This window comes from Spea bombifrons, chromosome 4 (genome assembly GCF_027358695.1).
Source record: "Spea bombifrons isolate aSpeBom1 chromosome 4, aSpeBom1.2.pri, whole genome shotgun sequence".
Classification (NCBI taxonomy): Eukaryota; Metazoa; Chordata; class Amphibia; order Anura; family Pelobatidae; genus Spea; species Spea bombifrons.
Genome location: NC_071090.1, coordinates 38,151,084 through 38,175,488, shown reverse-complemented (window position 1 = coordinate 38,175,488; position 24,405 = coordinate 38,151,084). Strand labels below are relative to the sequence as shown.

Below are 24,405 nucleotides of genomic sequence, written 5' to 3'. Positions count from 1 at the left end.
AATATTTAGCTCCATTTAGTAAACATTGACAAATTTGCTATATACAGTTATAAAATATGCGTTATCACTAAACAATAAAGTAATAGAATAACAGCAGATAGTTAATCTGCCCCGACAGAATACCTTAGTCTCTCCCTAAGAGGAGACTAAGGAGTACAACTGTGTGCTATGCTTACTATACTGTATGTTTTTATGCTTTATATTATGGAACATAAAAGAAATGGCCTGTTTCTGAACCTTTGAATTCTGAATAAAACTTATTAAAAAAATAAAATAAATAATAGTTTGCAAAGACTAACTTTTTTTCTTAGTCAACCCCTCCAATCCATTTGTGTAGCAAATGTCAAAAGCCAGGGATTCTTTTGTATACTTTTGGTTAAGCGTTGCAAATATTTGGGGAACAAACAAACAAAACAAAAGAAAAACAAAAACGAATACTTTTAGTGGCAGAAAAGATACTCACAAATTTATTTCCATACAACTGTCGGAAGAAGCAAGTTGCCCTATTTTTACAATGAACTTTGAGAATGCAACAAGACTTTACATTTTTTATTTGAATTCATCTTCGTCTTGGTTTTATTCTATTATCTTATCTAGGCCAGTGTTATCCTTTTCACTAACCAGAAGGGAAACAACGTTGTAGTGTGCTGATGGGAAGCAAATGAACAAAAATAAACCCTCGAACAATACATTTGAAATATAAAAATAAGAATTTACAACAACATTTACAACACTGTCATGGTAACACAGTAACTGTAAAATTTAGGGATTTCATCCATGTTTTCCCATTTTAAAACTTTTTATATATGTCCCAGTGAATGAACCAATGGGCTGCTTCACTTATATGTGTAAGGGTTTTCCAGTGGTATAGTAACGCCGCTCCAAGCAGTTAGTATTGGCAGGGAATAGTGATCTCACACCGTTTGATAACATTAGAGACATTCTGCAACACAGTTATAGAATAAAACAGTACGTTCCAAAGCACAGATTATGTGTTTTGATAATACATCGTAAATCACTATTGTCTCAATACTGTGGGGGGCATTGATTAAGATTTAAATAACTTATTATGGGGGGGTGAAAAAGATCCAGAATTCATTTATTTGAACAGAAAAAAGCACCTAGGATGGACCCTAGCATCACAGTACTAAAAACTTCTCTCACATCCTTGCCCATGTATAGAGACAGAAAAAAGGCAAATGAATAAAGGCATAACATGTAGCCCAAATTGCATCTTTAGTCAAAGCCTTTAGAACCTCAGAGGTTCCTTGTTCTGAAGAAAGCTTGTAGGAGCAGAATAATATATAATAAAAACTTTGACTAAACACCAAGAAAGGAAAGACTACATTTCTGTGGCATTTTAGATCACCTTGTTCTATGATTGGTACAACTTGCAGTGGGAGAAAAATCAACTGCCCCACCCCAAACAAATAAAATTAATCTTCACTCTTCAGCTAGAATTCATTACTCACAAAAGAGTGGATTTATGTTTCTATTTAAAAAAAAAAAAAACGGGAAAAAAAAAAATGGTGTGGAGCGTTCAGTCTGACTACTATCGTCATTTACAAGACTGAATGAATCCTCATCACACAAGAAAGAATTTAAAGGCTACTAACGACATCCCAAGTGAAACACCGTCACATGGACTGCTGTAACAAATGGCTAACTTAAGAGGTTCTTTAAGCATGGTCACTTTCGGTTTCCCCACTGAACATTTTGCACCATATTAAAAAGAATTGTGAAAAATGACTAAAATTTGCTTAAAACACAGTGAATAAAGTACACCGAATAAACCTGGCAGTCAGGAGATGATGCCTCATCTTTAGGACGTGCCAACCATGCAAACTGGAGTCTATTTCCCATTTACTTCAAGCAGATCCGCGCAGCCATTCTTTAATTAATACAGGGTCCCCCTCATTCCTCTCTTCTGCAGACTGCCTCTAGAGAAACCTGGAAGCGGAAGTATACTTTTTGCACGCACTCTGTAGCACTCCTACCGGAATCAATAAGTAGCCAATCACGTGTATACTACTTACACAGTGTTCAGACAGCATTCTTTCTATTGGTAAACACTATGTGAATTTGCTTCCTGGTTTCGGTAGAGGCAGCAGGGGGAGGAGTTTAATGTCACATTTAATAATAAAAAAAGAAAATAAATAATGCACCGATATTCACGCAGTAAAACACATACAAGCCAATGCAAAACGGACTCCAGCATGCAGTTAAAATAAAAACCGGGCTTCAGGGGGACTTTTCATTATAAGTTATTTGTTGATATAGGCACCACCAGCTTCAGAGAAACACTCAAACGCATTTGCACATACACCTTTCCAACAGGACATACATCCAGAAAGGAACAAACAAACAAACAAGTCTCGTTATTACATATAGAATACCCAAATCTCAGAGAAAGCATGGGATGAGATATTGGCATCTTTGTGATATGACTAAAAAGAAAAGGAGAATTATAGGGAGCAGAAATGAATATGGGTGACTAAATTAAGACCATGGTGTCAGGTTGGTTTTTTTTAACCTTTCAGAAAAGAAAAAAAAGTGTAAAGAGTAATTCAAAAGCCAAAAGAATCATTACAATGTTGATACTCGTATAGAATGGGCCCCTGTATCTGGCATAAGGAGTAGAGTGTCCACGATCTGCGGAGGGACAGCAAAAGTCAATTATCTCCATTACACTTGTCAGCCATGAGAAGGATCATATCTTTACGTAATTATCTAAAAACATAAAGACAAAGATTTATATACGTTTTGGCTCAGCTCAAAACACCATATGCAGGAGAACCCACAGCCACCATGCCTTAATATGTGTGCAGTGCCACAGAAGCCTCTACCCACCTCTTGGACTACCCATTTTGTTACAATTTAGCTTGGAGAAATAATACAGATCATTTGTTATGTGCAAAGTCATGTTTTTAAGGTGTTGCGAAGCTTGGGAACGGATATTTTGAACGGAGTGTATATATTTAGATGCATAAGTAACAACGCGCTAGTCTCTTCCAAGAAAAAGCAGATTCCTGGAGCTGAAATGCTGTCGCAGTCAGAAATATTATATTCAGAATATATTATATTCAGAAAATAAAGTGTGGCAAAATAATACAAAAATACATACAATAGACCGATTTCAACTACCGGGGTTAGCTTTCCGATATAAAAAGGTGCTCAAACGCAGATTTAAAAGGAATTAAAGGGTCTATCATGAAACTTCCCTCTAAGTTCATACGTGTATCAGACATCCGTGCTGCTTCCTCTAGTACTCAAGAGAATATGAATTTTTCACTCATTTAAACTTTAGCCTCAAAAAGTTTATGGCAGATTTAGTCATTCATAATTTTGCCAAAATGGCTTGGCAATCTTCTGATTTAATATGCATTACACAACACAGTAGCATGTAGTTTGTTATTCATGTTTATCGTGTGACTGAATACAACAATGGCCGACGTGTTCAATGGATCCAGCGACAGTTATAACTTTAGTTGAGGAGGGGCAATATGGAGGCCATGGTATAATCACCAACCAGCATATGAACACAAGCGGTTACAGCAACAATGATTCCCTCAAAAACGGTTTCCATCCAGACACCATTAGTCTAAAACCCAGAAGCATGTTGAATTTTTACACGGTGGGGGACACCGTTGTCTGGTGAAACACACGGAACAAGGATCAATGGCCAGTCATAGAAGTGGTCTCCTCGTTTTTAATTTCAAAACCTGAGTACTAGGAGCGAGCAATGCGATTTGCATTCCCAGTGAACACAAAGCCGATTAAATGCCAACAATTAGTACTGGCAGGTTTCTCATGAACAACTATCCCCATTTTGGAGGGAAAACAATCCTTCAAGTTGCAGAGGTGTGTGAAATGCATTGCCTGATCTCAGGCACTCAAAAGGGATTTACGAATAACTAGGGAATTTCGTTATTTACCATAGGACTGCCATTTCCAAATAAATGGCATAACAACATTATCTAGGATTAATACAAATTTGGATTCAATTTATAATAAAAAAAAAAAAAAAAATTATCTACGGATTTATCTGGTCTTGTTCGTTGGGCTAAGACACCCGCTTTTTCCAGGATCAACAGACAACTTCTCATTCATAATAAAAACAAAATATGCAAGTGGTCTAGTTTAAGAATAATACAAAAAAAGAGAAAACGTAAAAAAGGTGTAATGGATACATGTCGGACATTTCATCTAACTAGAGATTCAACAGGGCTCATCAGCATCATATCATGAAAGAAGATGTTGTGAACCGCTTACTGTACACTAAACACTTCCAAAACTTCTATACAAGTAGAACATTCAGAGGCTCATGTTAAATAAAATATTCCATCTTTTATGATTCTGCAACGCCTTTTGTAGCACCACAGCCTCTATTTACTAAACGTAAAACCGCGGACTCCTTTTAGAGGAAGCATGGGACTGAAAAGAAAAAAACAAAAAAGATTTTGGTATATGAAGGACTAAAGAATAAATAGCATTGAGGAGGTCACTTTATGCAAGATTCCAGTGGCAGTGCAAACAAACTTTAAGGACAAACCTTTTTAACTGGCCAGTTATTTGGAACAATGGAACAGCTGCCTCCAGAATATTTGCCACAGGCAGATATTCATTTTAGGAGAGAAAAATAAAGAAGGTGAACCTAAAACGCACCTACTACTAAATCAGCCTTTCGCAGAGTGAATCAGAAGACGGAAATCATGGTTGCTACAGGACACATGGGTACAGGTTCCTTTCCGTGTGTAACTCTGAACTTGTGTCACGGGGCATTCGCTTTAAAAGAAGGCTTCAGCCTTTGTGCACAACTAGATTAGCCACCTAGTTGGTTTACATCAATAATCACATTACCTGTAGTAAGAATTTATCATCTGCAAATATTTGCATGTGTTTTCCACCCAACCACCCACCCTCCCCAGGGCAGCTCAGAACATCCTTCCAAACGCCATCAATACAAAAATAAAGCGATCCCACAGCACCCTTTGTGTAAAGTTTTACAATTCAGTAAGGGGAGATCCCAACTCCAGCTGCAATGCTCAGAAAGGAGAAGTGTAGTCAGGGTCCAGATAACCCGGCCTCCGTTTCCCCTTAAGAAAAAAATAATGTAACATTTGGCTTGTTCCCTTTCCCCTCCTCCCCACACAATTTCTATCTGTCATGAAGGTCAGAAGGTTAGTGGAATGCTCTTGGTGCAGGTCTCAGGGTGGTGGCCTGCAGCAGGCACCCAGACACTATCAGATGTCCCCTTACTAACATAGTCCATTTTGAAGAGTGATGTTTCCTGAGTGCTAATTCTCTTCAATTAGATTTAAATCCAGGTCTGCGAAGTCTCGCTGGAAGAGCATAGCCTGGGGGCAGGAAGCATGATCTCTCCTGCCTATGTCTTCTTCCCTAAGTGCCAGTGTGCAGATGGTGACAGGACTTCCAGTGGTGCAAGGAGACTCTCTATGACAAGCCATAAAAGGAGAGGAGCTGCCTTCGTCAGAGTTGTCCAAGAAACACATAGCACCAGCATTCTGCAAGAAACAAACATTTTAGCAAAAAACAAAACCCCAACATACTTACATATGCCAGTACTACCTTCTTAACTCTGTTAACTTCACCTGGTTCATTTTGTAGAAGTCCAAAGACGGACGATGCCACCTTGTGTCCTCCTCTTGATGCCTCCGCTTGATTCCACACTTCCGGGTATCCAAATCACAGGGCTGTGATTGGCTGCGAGTCAGACATTGTTGCCGCCGGAGCAGTTCTGGTGTGGAAGGTGGGGAGCCGCTGGATGAAGGGAGGAACCGTCCAGCATCCTTTATGAGCACAGGCGACAGTGAAAAACGGCGCTGCAATGGAAAGCAGCTTTGCCCTTCTGTGTTGTCCCAAAATACACTGGTTGGGGAAAGGGTATATGGGCCTGGTGACTCCCGGCACAAGGCCAGACTGAAGAAGGGAGGGCTGTTGGCTTGGATGCAGCGTATAGAGGCACCGGGGTCATTTTGAAACCTGAGACTGGAGACCCCCTGGGATGGACTTTGAGTCTGCACTCCCAGCACTGCCCCAACCCCACCACTGTTACACCTCCTCTTAACCGGAGTCCACACTTTTGAGCCACTAGGCCGCCAAACAGGCCGCCAGCGTGATAAGTCCTCTGGTACTGAAAGGGAGCGGCAGTGCCTCTTGGTAGGGGGTGCTGGAGGAGCAGCAGAATTCCCTGCCTCAGGTGCGTTGGAAGGGCTCCTACGGTGGGGTGAGTTCTCCCTGCTGAAAACAGGAAAGTGAAGGCTCAGGCTGGAGTGGTGATGGCAACCAAGTCGGATCCCATCTTCAAGTTCAATCCTTGGACAATGACTAAGGAGTCCCCAAGAGCGGTCTTCTGTAAAGCAAGAATTTATCAATGTAAACAACGAGCAAATGTTCTGTAATACAAAAAAGCATCCATTTTAGTGTTTCACAGAGGAATACACAGAACCAGCGTACTTTTTAATGATGGGCCTAGAGGTAGCACAGTTTTGTATCAGCCATGTTGAAAATAAACAGAAGGCATCACAATATAAATAACATTTCCTCACCTTTTCAAGCTGCAGCCAACAACACCTTCAATTACACATTTACCAACATGCACAGCAAGAACGTACAACAAGATTATCCAGAAAGCTGCAGGACGGGGCAGAGAGGGATGTTTTTTTGGGATGCGCAATGCTGAATTAGAGCAAAGATGTTTTATTTTTTAAACGCACAACGATAAGGTTGGGATGAACCCCCTGAAATATCTAAATCGCAGGATCACCTGTTTCAAAAGGAAAAGCACCTTGACACCATGAAAAATATATTTTCAAAACACACCAAACTTTCATCATGTTCTGAAGCACATTATTTTATATAATATATATTGAGTAGACACATTCATATTTACTAATGAATGCAGTGAACAAAATGTCTGCACTTTCTTTAAAATAAAAGCTGAATTCATGTTCCACGCAACCAGCAATGTTTTTTTGTGAAATGTCTGAGTTGCATTCAAATGAACGATCATTTTCCAATATGCTTTATGAAGGGCCTGCTTGGTCCTTTTTTTGCAACAGAAACAAACCAAGGCCGTCCCTTCACTATAAATATTTAAATGTGCAAACTCTCTGCTTTGTGAATACATCCCTAGGTTTGTATCAAATAAGAGCATCAAGCATTTAGCTCAACATTTTCAAGGTGAAAATGTGAAATTAAAAAAAAAAAAAAAAAAAAGCGCACAAACACATTCCAAAAAGGAATTGGAGGTGTGCGCCATATCTCAATCATTTAAAGTTTGTTATAAAGGGTGGCAGAATTGTAAATTTAACATTTATACAACCTACCTGTCACAAAATGGTAAGGGCTGCTGCATCCCTCGGCATCTGGATGATCGGGCAATGGCTGGGAAAGAAAATAAGTTAAGAAAAAGGGGGGGGGAAAGAAATAGTTAAAATTTCTACCATAAAACCGTATTTTCTGCCAAAATAGATGGTGCCTAAAAATGCAAGTGGTGCCTATATGACTTCTTCTATACATTGCTGTTTCTCCCTAGTGAGATGGGGAGACCAATTTTTCTGTGCACACCACTTCCTGTCATACTTAGTTTATTGCTGTTGAACTCCTGGCAGGTGGCACCACCAGGTCTTCGGTCAAGCCTGAACCCTGGTGGAACCCATTCAGCACCATCATCTGCTAAAGTGACCAATATGCCTTGAAAGGGGAGATCCCATGGGGAAAAAACAGTTCTCATTTTGTTCCCATAAAATGTCCTTTATCTGCCGACCTGGAGGCTGCCATTCTTGTCAGCCATGTGATATATTGGGATTCTTCCCTTCTCAATCACCAAACTGAGCCGACTCTATGTATGAAGATGTACTTCATTACCATAGAGTCTGGATGGGCGATTAAGACTAAAGCGTCCTACTGTTTAACACAAGACAGTACAGTAAGGAGTCAGGTTTGAAGGAGTAGAAATGTCCAATATGGAGCTGCCCAAAAACATACTATGCAAAAAGTAGAACTATTTAAAAACACACAAAAAAAATGTTCAATATAGTTCAAAACTTATAAATTATAATAAAAGCGCAAGTTCCCAAGGAAGAGGAAGAAGAAAAGGCAGGGTTGATAGGCCAATAAACATTACTTGGAGATAATGTGGTTTGACTGGTTTTTCAAAGCATTATAGTAATTTTTTATTGTGGGATACACATAGTGAACTTACCACACTCTCTAACTCCACATCCCAAACCTTTAGAAAGAAAATGCTTAAAAGAAAAATGAAAGCCTTTGAAGATAACTTTGGTTTTATTTTATTTAATCTGGGAACCACAGGAAAGTGTCCCAATCAAATAAGTCTCTCAATCATAGTCTTCTCAGAGCCAGGGGTGGTGGTACCTTCCAGGGGTGGACGGAATTGTCCATCGGTGGAGGAGCAGGTTCGGTTGGGGAGATCACCGATCTCCTTCTAACCGTCCCAAAGCAAAAGGGAGAGCAAGTCTGTTTCTGTGCGCTAGCAATTGATGTGCAGTAACATGATATGCTGTCACGGTAGGAGAAAGAGAAGACAAAGCAGGGGGAATGGGGAGAGAGCGTGAGAATGTGTGTGTTTGTGTGAAGGAAAGGTTGTAAGTATGCGTATCTTGGAAGTTTTTCCATCACTATTTCTGTTTTGGGCCTTTGCAAATAACATAGCACATTTTAACCTAGGGGAACCATTTAGCACACTTCATTTATTTTTAAAGTGTCCTTTACCGAGTCCAATAAAGTTAAAAATGTCTGCCATGAACCAGGTCCATGCCTATCCCTGCTCAGAACAAAGCATTTTATTTTAAGGGGATATCAATTGATTTACGTTGGGCAAACTTCTTTAATCCCACGCGAAAGAGGCATGTGCTAGAGTGAGACATTTTGCACTATTTAACATTCACTCATGTGGATCTATCCGGAATTCCAAAGCCTCACAATTTGCCCTGCAATAATCATGATCTATTTAGCTAATGCATGGCGTTCACATTTGGTTTTCCCAGGTGATCAGAAACATGGTGTTTCTTTCAATCTTTTAACTATAAGTTTTAAGCAGCTTTTAGGATAATATAGGCAAAGGCACCTGTAACCTCTGTTGAGGATCATTTGCTAGAGAACGACTGTTAACTTCAACAAAAAATATTCAAACAGATTAGGAACCCCACAGAGTGTCAAACTCTTGGCTAAAGGGCAGAACATGAAATAGTGAAAGCATTGTGGAGTCTATCTTTATAGGTGCAATATACTTCCTCCCTCCAGGTCATGCGATAGATAGGGAGTGGAAGTGAGGATACCAAATCAACTATTAAATCATTAACTGCTGAAACTTGCCAAATTCTGTTGGTCCATTGTGAGCCACACCAAGCACACTTAGAGGGAATTTACCACCACAGTTAGCTTGCTACAGAACTACACAAGTAAATGAACAAACATTTGATATCATTGCAAGTAATAGACTTGCTTAGTTTTGCCATCAAGACATTCCAAGGAAATACTCAGGACGTTCTTTCTAGATGATCAGTCTAAAAAGAGTGGACATACCCACCTTTCCAGCAATACTATTTGAATAACATTCTGGGAGGTTTTATAAGGGTGGAGAAGTACCTCTGTAAATGATCATATTTGGTAGCCTAGCAAAGATCTGAAACATGTTTATGTGAAACTGAAATGCACTGCTCCAGCTCTTTAAGGAACATTAGTCTGTTCAGCAGGCTAATGCCATTGGCATAGATAGGTGCCATCAAGATCCTATCCTGAACCATGCTACTAGAGAATGCACAAGGTATACACACACACACTTTCAGTTCATGTAAAGAAGACCTGGTGGTGCTACCTGCACAAGGCCTGCAAATCTATTCTACTATATTATATGCAAGAGAATTGCGAGAATCAGAACTCAGGTATGGATATGGCCAACATATCCCATGAGTGTGCAGAGGCGTCAACTCGTTCTAACTGCGGAAGATGTTAAGTAGCTGCCGGTACATTAAGGGAGTTTCTAAGAGAAACTCCACTTTTTGGCTGAAGAGAAGGCATCAGGTAACCAAACATGGAGTTACTAACATCAGGGGAAAAAGGAATTGGTGCTCCCTTAAAGGGAATTTCTTGTAACTGAATGTTGAAGACATCCCAAATTCTATGGGAAACCATCGTTTAGAGTGCTTGCACACAGATGTAGCATTAGACTGTATTTAATGCGGAATGTTTTAGAAATAGTGCTAACAGAGGGATAATGAGCAGGAAGATCTGGTGGATCCATGGTGACTCTACTACCTGTAGAACTCTGCTGTAGAATTCCTTCTTAAAATGTTAATATGTCTGCATGTTATAGACATACAAAAAGTACTGAAAAGCAGATTTACCAATACATGCAACAGCATTCCACTGCCAATAACTACAACTTTCCAAGGTTGTGCCACGAAAGGTTCCATTTGCAGGACACACGACTGTTCAATGGAAAAAACCTTTCATTTAATCCGTCGCAATGACATTCTTAGTATTTTAACGTAGTCTACAATAAACATGGATTGTCCTCCTCAACAAAGATCTCTACGGTCAACAATTACATCTAGCTTTTGGAATATGGGACTCCATTTGTAGGAGTTTGCAGCCCTTATTTCTTCAGACCCTCCAGCAGAGGCAAAGACATAACATTTCTGTTATAACCATATTTACAGCCCATTAATACATTTACATCTGACTTGCCCAGTATATACCATAACTGGATCCCTTTTATTGCATGGCATGGATCCGGCTGCAGGTTTTGCTTGATTATTGAGCTAATTGTTAGAATGAATTAAGTGTATGCATCTTGTTATGCAATTCCTTAGAACTTCATACACGTCATTAAGTTGTTTGATCAACAACATTATAACGAGAATGGTTTATTCATTCTTTGGTTTTATAAACGTCATTTAAGCCTTTTAGGTTTGCAGATAGCCATGGATCCTAAATGTGTTATTGTACATTGATCTTCATAAATGTATATGCCTGGCTCAAAAAATAAAATCTCACAAACCTTGAAATGGACGGTTATGACGCTTTTTGCTAACAACCAGTAAAGCAAGAGTTTTTTTGATTTGAAAAACTCACACATGCTCATTTTTTTTGCCAGGTGGCAGCCAAAAAGCTAAGGCTGGGTCTTCTGCACACATGTGCGCAACAACACATTTTCCCCAAATGCTTGGCTTTACAATAAAATTGGACTGCTCCATATAGAACGGATTTGCAAGATTTCACAAAGTTTGTGAGTACATTATGAAAGGCCCATCCAGTGAGCTTCTCCTATACAATAAAAGCCAAGCTTGCCCTGTACAATGCAAAGTTAATACGGGGAGGATTTCCTCCAAAGTAATCTCACCGATTTCATTATTCAACTTCTACAAGATATCTGAAACCTATTGGAATAGAGCTTGACAGATTCCAGTAGTAAAGTGATCGGTTACTTTTCAGAACAGCGGAGAAAAAACCCACATAACGTTTTGTACAGATGTTAAAAAAATCAGCTATATATTAGAAACACATTTTATGTGCATATCCCTTAGAGTTGAAAACCTGCACCATTATTCCCCCTCTGTTGTTAAAGTGCTCAACGGATTAGACAGTCTTTGCAAAGATGGGAGAAGGGAAGAGAATTTAAAGAAAAGAAACCCTGATCTAATGCTAGTTCTGACACTTTTTGACACAGATCTCAACCAAATATCTCCAAAAGGACTCAAACACAAAGAGGAACCGTTGAGCAGCTTAAAATGAATTCAGTTGTGTGGCACTTAAATTTCGGACAATAGCAGTTCCCATTGAAGCGACAAAATACCCTGAAAAATCTAAGCACAACACCAGGTCACTGTTATGCAAAAACATTTGGCGTACTGCTCTCGGGGGTATTTAGACACAGACTCATCTTGCAATTTATACTGGCTCTAGCAGTTAGCTTTTGTATAATAACACACCGATGGGGCAAACAATATATACATCTTGCCTTACCAGGCTTATACTGAATGATTTGCATTTTAGATCCTCCAGACTTTGTTTTTGCAATTGTTCTGTAATCATGGAGATCATGATGGTCAGGTCTGGCTTCTCGTTTGTCTTCTCAGGAACAAGTATAGGACATGATGGCCCCTTCCGTGCCAGCCTGTACTGGGCCTAACCCAGGTGGAAGCTCAGTTGGACCCCATCATTCCATTCTGTATTAATCAAACGTACAAGGTGTCAGAGAGCACTAAAGTAAATAGCAAAATCCTGTTAAGATGATGAATGCATATGGACCTCCAGCAACCAGAACCTGATACAAAATACACAACCAGCAACAACTTAGTCTTTGCATCCCAAAGCCTGCACAAGGAAAGACAGGGGGGCAAGGCTGTCAAGCCAGTTTGACCCAAGAAACCAATTCAGCCACCCATCAAGATGGCACTGAGTTGGAAGGTTAATGCCCCATTCATCCCACCACTAGCCTTACGTTCTTACTGCTGACACATTCACTACTGACATCTTTTTCACTGTGCATAATGCACTTTACCAAAACACATGCAACAGGACACCCAGCCAAACCCTACACCCCCCCCCCATTGCAGGCAAACTGCTACCCACTGACCTTATACATGAATCTTAGACTGACAAGCCTTAGGCCCCTAACCAGCCCAACTCAGCAATGGCTGAATGAAAATCTCAGCCTAGCTTATTAATTATGCTCTGTAAACATCACCGGCACATCACCGGTCATCGTGCACCTTGTAAACGTTTCATTCATCGCCACTGCAGACAGGAGAGCCAGAGATTGATGCTCTAGCATCCTGACATGGGGATATTGTGTTTAGAAGGGCCAGGGGATTGAGCATCCTCCATCCCCTCTAAACCAATGCAGAGCGGGCCTCCCTACCCGGTGACATCTTCCCCTGTGCAAGAATAGGATGCTATGCTGAGGACAGCATAAGCAGGCCCCCCCGGTGACTGCAGACCTTGCTGTGGATGATGAAGAGTTAAAGACTTGTTTATCTCCCTCCTCAAGAGATGGCCTGACCGGCGCCATCTCCCCCCCCCTCCCCTGCCGTATTATAAGCCATTCTGTTTACCGTAACCTCTTACATCAACCCACTCGGCCCCCTCCCCTTACCATTCCATCCGCCGCCCCCACCTGCTTTGCCGTTACCTGCCCCAACAACGACCCTCCCAGCGACCCAGAGCAGCTCTGAGCCACCAGCGGCCCTGCAGAGCCCTTAAATATCGCCAGGACCGAGCCACACGCGCAGGGTCGTCTTCTGTTACGCGGAATACCGAGGCAGGTCGCGCGAATATCGAAGATACCTCTCTCAGCTTTAGAACAACGAGTACGAACAGATGTCCTTGCTGGCTGCAGGTAGGAAAGCGATTAGGTTAACCTAATGGTGTCAAGTCAAGCCTTGACTGAGCGATTTCCCCCGTTAGCTCATTGGACTGTGCTGGTCCCTATTGAGGAACAAACCATGTTGCACCATAGACGGGGCAGTCGGCTGGGCTCGGCTCGTCTGCTTGACGATCCGAAAGCGCAGTGCATGCATCAATGACTTCAAGGTACACTAGAAACGGGTTTTTATGTGGATACTTCCCAGCCTCTGGCAGCTGAAGAAGCTGAACACAGCCGATCACAGCATAGGCCACATTCATTCCCCCATTGCCCATGTTGGTCCTGGGTACCGCAACGGTTAGTGGGAAATGTAGTTTGCAAGGGTGATGCTACTGTATCTTTAGTTTAGTAAGTTGCGGGTGTGCTTTCTGTCCGGGTGATGATGATATAGGCCTTAACCCCAAAACAATTGACCAACTTGGCCATGATGCAGTAATAAAAATGAGCGAGCAGTAGCCCCCTGCTTCTTGTTATCGGGCTAAGGCAGGGAACACCGCATGGATACTTTCTTAAAACGCTATAGCAGTTGCAGCCAGCAAATTCACTTCAGAGCCCCATGGGGGCAAATAAATGCTGGATAGGCTGCAGAATGCAGATCTGGGGGCATTTCTGGGGGTGGGGGTTGTATTTCCTGATAAATGTGATTTCTGGAGCAGAAGCCAGCAAATCATTGTGAACTCAGCTTTGCTCCAAGAGCAGGGTAGGGCCTCACACTAACAGAACTTGCTCTCCCATCAGAGAAGTCAACAATAGGTATTCCAACACCACTATTAACCTATTAGGTGCTAGATCTCTTTCGTGTTTGTTTCTTTGTAAACAACTAACATAATAAACAAACACTCCTTGCGTTCTGCCTAGTGTGGAAGGTGAAACAAAGCATGGATATCTTTATGAATTGAGCGTTAATGCATTTACATAGCAGTTTATAGTATTATAAAGGGCAGAGGCATTATAATCATAAAAAAACCTTGTACGGTAGGTATGGATACATTAGGAAAGCAGGTTCTTGCCCATGGAGCTTACGGTCCATTCAGTGTTAATACACTTTGATGTGCTCGATGGAGAAGGACCCATCCTATACTTATTACAACAGAGTTTAACTGATTTCAACACTTCTTTCTGAGTCCATGGTTTTGCAAAGAGGGGATCTGAACTATTTAAAAGCATTTTAGAAGAGTAGAAGTTTTATTGAGTACCTATTCATACAACTCTCAAGCTGAAAAGTACAGTTTAGTAAAGGTGGAACGGCAGGTGGAGAGACAAAACCATATTGTTTCTAAGGAATTTGTTATGTTACGGGGTGTGGAGAGTTGGACACATTCCCAGAGACGCTTGTCAGTACCAGGCTACACACCATGTAGAAGAACAGGGGGCACCTACTTTAAGAACTTCCATTAGTTCTCATATACCAGAGGCGATGTGAGAAGAGGGCAGGTATCGTGTTAATCGCACAAATAAAAAATAAGTTTAGTATTATTGTAGAATGCCAAGACACAAAAGATCCATAAGAGTTTAACAACTTTTTATTATAATTTTGGTGACTGTATACCCAACAGTTTATAGGGGCAGTGACTTCGTCTATGCCACAACCAGGCAGCCAAGTGTTAAGGCACAGGCCTCAGACTATCAATAGTTAAAAAAAGAAATGTTTAAACATTTCCCCCATAATGAGCATTATTTGATAACAAGTATACATACACGTTTCATATATAAATATATTTAAAGAGAAAAAAAAAATCACTTTGTATCTTTAATTTACAGCAGGATTTTCTTTTTTATTTAACCTATGAAGAAGAATTATGGCTGTGAAGACATGTGACAGCAACACACACAGAAAAGACTTATGTCTGAGGGTGCAGTTCAGTTTAGGCCTTTGTAAATAGCCTGGGAATATGTGAAGATGAAAGGGTTATTAACCCCTTGAAAGGCAATAACACAGCTTTGTCGGGGCGGTAAAGTGTATGTGTTATACATACACTCACACACACACGCTGTACCCTTAACAACCGATTGCCATGGCCAATGGGACTTGGGGAAGCTTTATTGCATAATTTTATGAGAGCAGCGGAGTATTTCAGGTCAAACAAGTCATCTCCTCTCCTAGATCGTTTCAAGGCCTGTGCGGCTAGTTGCCCTTTAGGCAGAGTACAGAATCAATCTGTAGGCACTTGCCTTTACCTCTAAACGTAGCTCAGAACGTTCTGTATAACATTTTGCAGCCAGGCCTGGGTGCAATCAATTCCATTATGATGGAACCTTTAATCGCAATATGTAAAAGTAATCATGTTTGTTCTTTTGTTAGACAACAGTACTTAAAATCAATTAAGCAGAAAACCTAGTATACGGCTGGCCACCATGTGCATTCTGCTGGTACGCTCATGTACTGCCCATTTTGCCAATGCCAGCCAGCGAGCCTAGCCACTAGGGGAGAAGAGGAGAAGCCATTGAGACCTGCCAGGAGTGACAGAGTCAAGCAGGTGGCACTGGCCAGGTAAAAGAACGAAAAACTAAACAGAAGCACTGCTCAGTGTTGCTATACAGAGTGAGAAGTAAAAACACACTCAGCATTTAAATCATCGTGACTAAAGTTGCTAAACCCAATGAGGGAGGGTGTATTTTAAAAGTAACCACTAAATTAGGATATCACCTGGACCTCATTCTCTTTTGTAGGTTTCAACAGCGAATAAATGATATCTGCCAATATTCTATCCAGTCTGTACACTTAGCGCCCTATCAAGACAGACCAGAGCCAAAACAGGCCCTGGTCCTAAAAAGTTGCTGTAGCCATGTCAAAGTCCAGTAACCAGGACAAGACTAGCTATTGGGGAAATGGCTGGATGGTCAGTGTCCAATGGTGGCTCCAGCATACCCTTTGATCCTGTCATTTACCAAAAGGTGTACATACAGAAGCACACTGGCCATCTGGTACACTGGGCTACTGCCCTATGGGCTTCTGGCTTACAGCGCTCCATACTCAATCAGCCACTCAAGCAGATAGCTCGCACTGTGTGGCCTAGTCTATACAGTCAGTATGGACAAGGTCTGGCATGAAGCTGCTTCCCGTTCTTGAAGGTGGCAGTTAACCAGGTACTTTGTAATAAAAAGGCCACAGGCCTGAGGCTAGACTTACAGAGCCACACACACAATCTAATAAAGGCTGTGAAGAAGAATCACAGCGTCCTCTCTAAATAAAGGAAAGCTGATCAAATTCTTCAATAGATCGAAAGGACCCCCCTCATCTTGCTGGCCTAATCAATTAACTGAAAAGGATTCTATACCTCAGGTAGTATAAAATGTTACCGTTTACCAAACGGTTCCATAAACTTGGTCTTACATATTTAGGATAGTAAGCAGGTGTTCAGGGGAGAAGAAAGAAGGCGCCCTGCTGGCTTCTTGGGAGAAGAGGGCCAAGTACACATATTTTGTAAGCTATATTTACACTAGAGTGAGTGCATTTTCCAGGACACGGTTTTCACACATTGCAGCCCTGCAGTATGTGCAATCTATAAAACATGAAAGGGAACACTACTTTTATAAATCCCGCATACTGCAGGGCAGCACTTTGCCCCTGGTGGGCAAACATTACAAGCGTCCTGTAATGCAGATATTTGCATGTGAGCTCAACACATTCTTCAGAGGTTTTCATGCACCGTTCCCTTTGCAGCTTCTACTGTATGGCACCATAAATGCAGTATTTTCCAGCCTTTCTACTGCAGACCACGACTCAAAGAGTTACGCAAACCGGCATCTTTACTAAAACTAGACCAAGCAGTATATTTACCCAGTTACTAGGATTTATCACAGGCTTTTGTTGGAGTATTACATTTTTAATAGTACTAAATCTTCATAGGTGCCCTGTTTAGAGGGCCAGGTTCCTAAAGGAATACATGTTAAGTTACTTTGTAAATACAGTCATTTGCACTCATTGATAGCTTCACGATGTGACCGCTGGACCATTGAGGAAGCTGCAGCATAGTGCGTCCTCCATGGTCCAACTGTCACATCAGGAAGCCATCGGTGCATGGGAACATTATATTAAAGTGCATATGATGGCTGGAGTGTCCCTTTAATAGTCTGAATTCCCCACTCGCTCTGCAAAGTGCTCACCCCTTCCAAAAACCACATGGATGGATTCTGTGGAACCCCCCCCCCACCATCATCAACAACTACTTGGCTCGCAGGAGATTTGCGCAAGTGAACGTATCACCTTCTGTCTGCACCCTTGCCATATATTAAACAGCGCCAGCTCTTTCTGGCAGCTGAAAGTAACACAAGATAAAGTCCTTGTGGAGGCACTAGAGTGATGTGTAATACAATGAGATGTAATGCGAGATTAGTGTAAAAGGCACAAAAAATTACTGCGTATAAAGTGGAGACCTTCATTTCATTAATTTTGAAAACAAGTGAAACACAGAAGTTTAGACAAAGAGGCAGTTACACACACAAAAAAAAAAGAATTTGCAAGTCTTTAAGACTGGCCATTTTTAAACATAAATAAGATTGAGTAAAAGTCTTGACGAGACATTATTGTATCCCTAACCAGTGTGAATAACCCCAATCACCTGCATAGGCTGGAAAAGGCATGCAAGCGAAAGGCATGGCTCCCATGTTTTGGGAGGTATAACTCAGATCAGGAAGGCATGAGAACTGTAGGGAATACGAAGAAGAAAAGAAAAAAAAATCAATTTAGTATTTCTGGTCAGTTCAGCATTTTTTGCCTTTATAAAGCACCATAAACAAGAGCTAGAGGACGAAGGTTTTCAAAGAAAAGCTCACTTTCACAGCAACTAAGCTTTTGGCAAAACGTTTAGTCTTTTTCCACAGAGCCGTTTGATGCAAACATTGCCCTCTGGCCCAGTTACGTCCCATTCCTGCCAATATTTCCATTTCTTAGAAAACCAGAAATGTTCTTCCAGCAATTTTAACAGTTTACAAACGCCTGCATCATTCATTAAGGAGAATAATGCCCGTTATAAATACAGCCACTATCAGCACCCAGAGTGGATTATTTACAGTGACCACTTTAATACCTGTTGGTTAATTACTTCGGACTCCAGTGTTTCCAGAGGTTCTTCAATTCCAAACCAGGATTCAAGCAGGCTTTGTGATGGATTACATGTCCAGTCTTTCCTGTTGAATAGACAGCCAATTGAGGTCTCCAAAAGTTTCTCTTTCGGGTTGTCACTGAAGCCTGAGAGTTTCAACTCATGCACTTTATTATGAAGTACCAACCCTGTCAAATTCCTGATGCACAAAGGGCCAAGGTTGTCCTGCATAATATTTTGTTTAATTGGCGAGTTAACTTTGAAGAAATGTCTCAAAGAATGCATTATACAGGGCTAAACAAATGTTGTAGAAGCGCGCTGGGGGTTTGCCTTGCATAATGCATGGTGGTCATGAAATTGAAACTGCAACTTTGACATCAACTGCTGACATCTTCTTTAGTGACCAAATCCCTTCCCAATAACATTTAGGACGGTCAGAGAGCACGTAGGAAGGTGAAGGTGCTCCAAGAAAGGAGGATTCCACCTGCATCAGCAGAGACCACACAGATACTGGGTAGTTTTGTGTTCACATGGTTGGCCAAAACTATACACAGTGGGGTTTATTCACCACGGAGGACTGTGCCGTGCCAAGACAAACTCCATAATATGCAGTATTTTGTGCCATGCACCTTTAAGAGACTTGGGTTAAGTCATATCCCGGCACTAAGCAGCCAAGGATTGTGATTGAAAAGGGGACAGTGCCCTTGGTCAAGGCCTAAGGGAAAGTCAATTTTGATCAGATGAACATTTACAGTTACGGTTTCTAGCACTAGGTAATAAGTTATTGTGACTAGGAGAATATGTAAACTCATTGCATTAACTAGGCAATAAGGGCCACCACTGGCCTAGCTACAAGTTTACTCCATTAAGAAACGCATAAAGGCTCTTGATCATCAATGATGCTTGCCAAGATTTGCATCAGGTCCCACTGAGGCATTTTAGCAAGTTTCACACCAAAATAAAGCCAATGTGATCCTTCATATATTGAATACTTAAGGCAGCAAGATTATTTTTTTCCATCTAGCCCCACCTGTACTAAATGCAGCACATATACGTAAGTCAAAATATATTTTGCTCAACTCTCTCAATGTAAAGGCAGTAAGGACATCTGACATCACCGTTATCCTCTCTGCTGAGTGCGGATACATCACGTTATGAGGAATAGGAGCCATATCGTAAATGGGCCAGTTTCCATTCTCCCCACCCAGCCTACAGAAGATAGTCTGGAACATCGCTTTAACATATATAACTGTTCATGCTTTTTAACTGGCAGCAGCACCATTCATTAAAGCATTAACTACAAACAGGAATCATATTTAGGTAAATCTACTTTTGCATACTTACGGATACAAGAACTCCACAGGGGGATCCCAAGCATGGAGAGCACGTCTCCAAAGCTTGATCTGCATGTCCCAGGAGCGGCGGCTATATTTCTTGCGCTTATTGGGGCTGCGAGGGTGAATTCCTGGTTCCCGCTGATGCCTGCGTGGTTATCAATGCATGCACGTTTTCTGTATACAACCCTCACATTTCCACAGCAGTCACATAATTCTGAGTAAATGGCATCTTGCATCTGATCACAGAAGAAATGCCTTAAAAACATTAGTCCAATAACCCCTTTAACAGGTTTGTAAAATTTGGAATAAAAGGCACTGGAGTACAAGATTTGCCAATGTCCGATCTTCCTTTCCAGTTCCAAATTTGGTGGATTAAAAAAATGAAATTACACGGGGATTAAAGTTTCTGCTGCTGTGCACAGACGGTGAAAGCATACAGCGGTTGCGTTTGGTGTGAGCGTCGTTTCAGTTTGCAAAGTAGCCATATACATGACCTTGAATTGGAAACTAGGGCTACAGTAGTATTGTAAATATACTGTGCCAGAGAAAAGATTAGCTTAATAAAACATCTGCCGTAAACTAAGCCACAAACAGTGGATGTGCAGCCCTCCCGTCCTCCCCCTCTGGAAATAAGTATTGTGCAATACTTACTTTGGGACTTGCTGTGTGTAACGTTGATAGCCAAGCGTGTTTTTGCCATAGTCTATTTGCTTCTGCCGCCTCTGTAGAATGGCCTCATCCGTCTCATACCTTACAGAGTTTCGTTGCCGAGAGGAATTGAAGCTGCATTGAAAATGGGTAAAACACAGAGGTATTACAGAGATCTATGCCCACAGAAACATGGCATGGCACAGAAATACCCTGCTTATCTTTGATGATATCACACATACAGCGCAAGGGTTAGATTGGGAAACCAACAGCCCCTGAGTGCCAACAATGGAACTTAAATCCTGAACACTGGCCTTGCACAAGATACCAGACAGGAGGATCCAGGTCCCCTGGAGCGCTGCAGGGGATCTGGATCTTAGTCTTGTAGTCAGACATCTATTTGAGGTCCAATTATAAGATGAGGGGTATTTTTCAGACCATTTGCTCTGAAGAAAAAAAAAAACCTCGTCTTATAATCGAGCAAATACGATATGTAAGCAAAGTGTACTACTCTAACCATGTAACGCGCAGGGAGGCATTATGCGATGTCATTGAAAGTTAATAATTATCTGGTAAATGACAGCACGCACTGCCACCATGTTTGAATGCTTAAGGCTGTAGTCTGAGACAAGTAACATTTTGTTTAATTTAAGTTTTGTTCCCATTTCTATTGTACATTTTGCTGGATGCATGTCTACAGCGTCCCCCTGGCTCTGACCAGTCTGTACATCTCATCAGTCAACAGGAGGCATACTGCCCCGCCAAATCAATCCATTTAATAAAAACTCCTAACTTCCTAATCTCAAAGGAATAGACACAAATATTTACATTTTCTATGAGGCTAAGAGGAGTGTGGATGGTAAGTGCATTTATTGGGGAGACAAACGCCACTGTCAGGTTAATTATAAAAACCACATCTTGCTATACCTAGCTGTGGGTACGTCATATTATATAAAGGATTACAGGTGCTACAGATAATTAGACATGCTGAATTGTTACAAACCTGGTATCCGATTTGTCCAATTCCAAAAGATCCAATTCAGTATCAACACCTACACTTGCTGTGTCCATGCTACAGTCATGTTCTGCGCAGGAATACAATGATTCAGGAAAGGTGGACCTGTAAAGACCAAAACGTATACATATAGTACCAAACACAGCTTTCACGTGGCACCTTCCATAAGTCAGCGGAGCCCTACCAGCTGACATACCATTCTGGTAACATCAACTCTGGATAACAGTCTTCCTCAGCCAGTAACCCAGGTTCACTAAAAAAGCGAGATCTTGGAGATACACTGGAGAGGACAAAATATATATATGTTTTGAGACAATATATAAAACTATTTGCGTACCCATGTGCCTCCCCCTCAGTCAGCAGCTACTTTGAAACCGTGACCCAGTACCAGTTAGTAGCTCTAGACAAGCCTATGCAAGATGTCCCCATGTGTGACCTACAAGGCTGCGACAATTCAGTTTTAAGTTAGGTGTGCCAATAACCATTTTAGAAACACTGTAGTCGCCCTCGTGTAAATTGCACGGGAGTCTATTTTCCCTTCAGGCGTTTTATGTTTCTCAAATAATAAAATCAGACTAATGCTGAAGCCGGCAGCTAAAGTATGTTTTCAGTGGCCCACACTAGAGCACCATATTCAAGTAGCCCACCTGATTCAGAAGAATCTTTACGTCCTCTTTATATTGGAGTTGGGAAAAATTGATTTCAATACATTGATTAGTAGGCAAGTGAGCTATTTTTTTGGGGGGGTAGTCCCCCCCCCTTTCGGGGTGCATGGGTTTGTCATGTTCAGAACAGACTTATGCGTATTCCACATCCATGCTTGTAATAATTGGGTCCAGCACAATAAATGGTTTATCAGGGTTGGCCATCATTTTTTTTCTTTTTACCATACACCAAATACATTACCTATCCATACGTTATCCTTTTTTGTGTGTGTGTGTGTGTGTGTGTGTGATGTATATAGTTTTACACTGAAACTGCCACAGTGGAGCCTGGTCCCAGCAGCTCTGCTCTTTGGTGAGAGACGTATGTTGTGCCTTCTGGCTGCCACCCTTCCATAAAGAACGTCAGCGCGTCTCTCTTTGCCAGGGGCCCTAGAAATTCCGGCACTTAGTTGGCTTTGACCAGGAAGGGGGGAAAGGGGCAATAGATCTCCTGTGGAGAGTGCCGGACAGAAGAGGAAGCACAAGTACCTCGAGCTTCAACAGGTGGTTGCAGACAGGTTTACAGGTGTATGGGTGATGCTTTTAAAGTTTGCACGTTCTTGTATTAACGCAACTGTAGTTACCCAATTAAATCCTCCATGGCAGCACTGGAGTCTATTAGCATCCAAGGCTCTGGAGGTCCATAGAACTGTGCTTGAGGATTGGTAATGGGCGACATACAACATTCCAGCTGAGAAGGTAGGCTACAGAAGAAGAAAATAAAAAAATTAAAAAGTTAGCTCACTATCAATATGAGCTGAAAATCAATTTTGTAACATAATAGAAAGCCAATCAAAAGTGTCATGAGATTTCATAGATATTGGCTGAACTATACAGTTTTCATATTGCTGACTTAGGTTATTTATACATCTAGTATTTCAAACGTTCGCGTTAATCTGTTAAGAGATAACTACTGTTGTACTAGAAGTGGTTAAAAGTGTCACTTTTCACGCAAGGGCCTTTAGGGAGAGATAGTTCTACGCATGCAAGTGCACCAAAAGGTTAATTACACAATGGAACCACAAACACTGCCAGTAGCAGCAATCAGATTATGTGAAAGTACACATTTAAACTAAAGCCACACAGAAAGAATTGTGACGATAGAGAATACAACACATACATCAATTACATGCTTAAACCATGCCAGGGGCGTGTTTGGACTAAGTCTATTTCAGGGTTACATCCAAGAATAAGCAGTTACCCCGAATCACATGTAAAGACACCATCGGACCACTTTCCTATGATTAAGTAATGCTGCATTCACACATTTATCTGTAATGTTTTACACTGACCCCCAAACCTTGGGTAAAGCAGCAAACCTATGCTTTAAAGGAAATGATTAGTGCAACACATTCCTAACAGGTTGGTTACACCAGAATGAAGGTTAAGAGGCTAGTTCTATAAGAGAACAGGCAATAAAGAACTAGAATGCATGATGGGAAATATCCTTCTAGCAGAATAAGAAGCTAATATACTGCTCCAACAGCAATATTGTGTATATATATATATATATAAGCTTAATTGATTTACATGGAGTGGACTATATATAAACTATATAACTTGCTATGTGGAATATACTTGTAGCACACACACATATATATATATATATATATATATATATATATATATATATATATATATGCACAGGCACGTGTATATAATATATATTTGTTTCTCCATGTATAATTTCATATCACCAATTATTATACTTACACCTATGATATATAATCCACCCCATGTAAATCCAACTAAGATATATATATATATATATATAGATATATATTTATAGCAATATTGCCAGTAAGATCGTAGGAGCAGTATATTAGTTTCTGATTCTGCCGTATATCACAAATGTAAATGCGCAAGAAAATTGAGCGTTCAACGGAAACGTTACTATTACCAAGCCTTAGCAACGTTAACGGAAACCGTAACAAGGCATAACGCTGAGACGCTATTTTATCCAAGGAATCCGTCTACCAAACCCTTCAATAACCCCCGGGTATCACCGCCATACGAGCCCCCGAGGCCATTTAACCCATCCTATTACCGCTGCATGCTTGTACTGACAGCTGAGCAGAGACATGTTTTTAAACTCTCGCCCTTTAAATTGGCCGCCAGAGCACGCTGGGCGTGGCCTAAATTTATAATCAGTGAAACAACGTGCGAGGGATACATTTCTAGCCGTACGCGTTTTAACGTAACTTGCTCGTAGGCAACGCCGTGCATCCAAGAGCCTATCATT

At 41.1% G+C, this 24,405-nt stretch overlaps 2 protein-coding genes across 2 annotated transcripts; both read right to left on the bottom strand.

Moving 5' to 3' along the window:
• Nucleotides 1-3,225: 3,225 nt before the first annotated feature.
• FAM53C (family with sequence similarity 53 member C) lies at nt 3,226-13,211 on the bottom strand. Its single transcript, XM_053463250.1, has 5 exons — nt 13,181-13,211; nt 12,013-12,215; nt 7,350-7,407; nt 5,613-6,373; nt 3,226-5,525 (listed from the first exon to the last, which is right to left on the bottom strand). Exons 2-5 carry the CDS (start codon nt 12,088-12,090, stop codon nt 5,298-5,300), a joined length of 1,125 nt encoding a protein of 374 aa, XP_053319225.1. The 5' UTR covers nt 12,091-12,215; nt 13,181-13,211; the 3' UTR covers nt 3,226-5,297.
• Nucleotides 13,212-17,779: 4,568 nt separating this feature from the next.
• On the bottom strand, nt 17,780-24,309 carry LOC128491997 (oocyte-specific histone RNA stem-loop-binding protein 2-like). The gene is made up of 8 exons (XM_053464408.1): nt 24,211-24,309; nt 22,748-22,867; nt 21,656-21,739; nt 21,448-21,564; nt 20,448-20,579; nt 19,804-19,941; nt 18,445-18,544; nt 17,780-18,061 (listed from the first exon to the last, which is right to left on the bottom strand). The coding sequence occupies exons 1-8, from the start codon at nt 24,216-24,218 to the stop codon at nt 17,939-17,941; spliced, it is 822 nt and encodes a 273-aa protein (XP_053320383.1). The 5' UTR covers nt 24,219-24,309; the 3' UTR covers nt 17,780-17,938.
• Nucleotides 24,310-24,405: the final 96 nt, after the last annotated feature.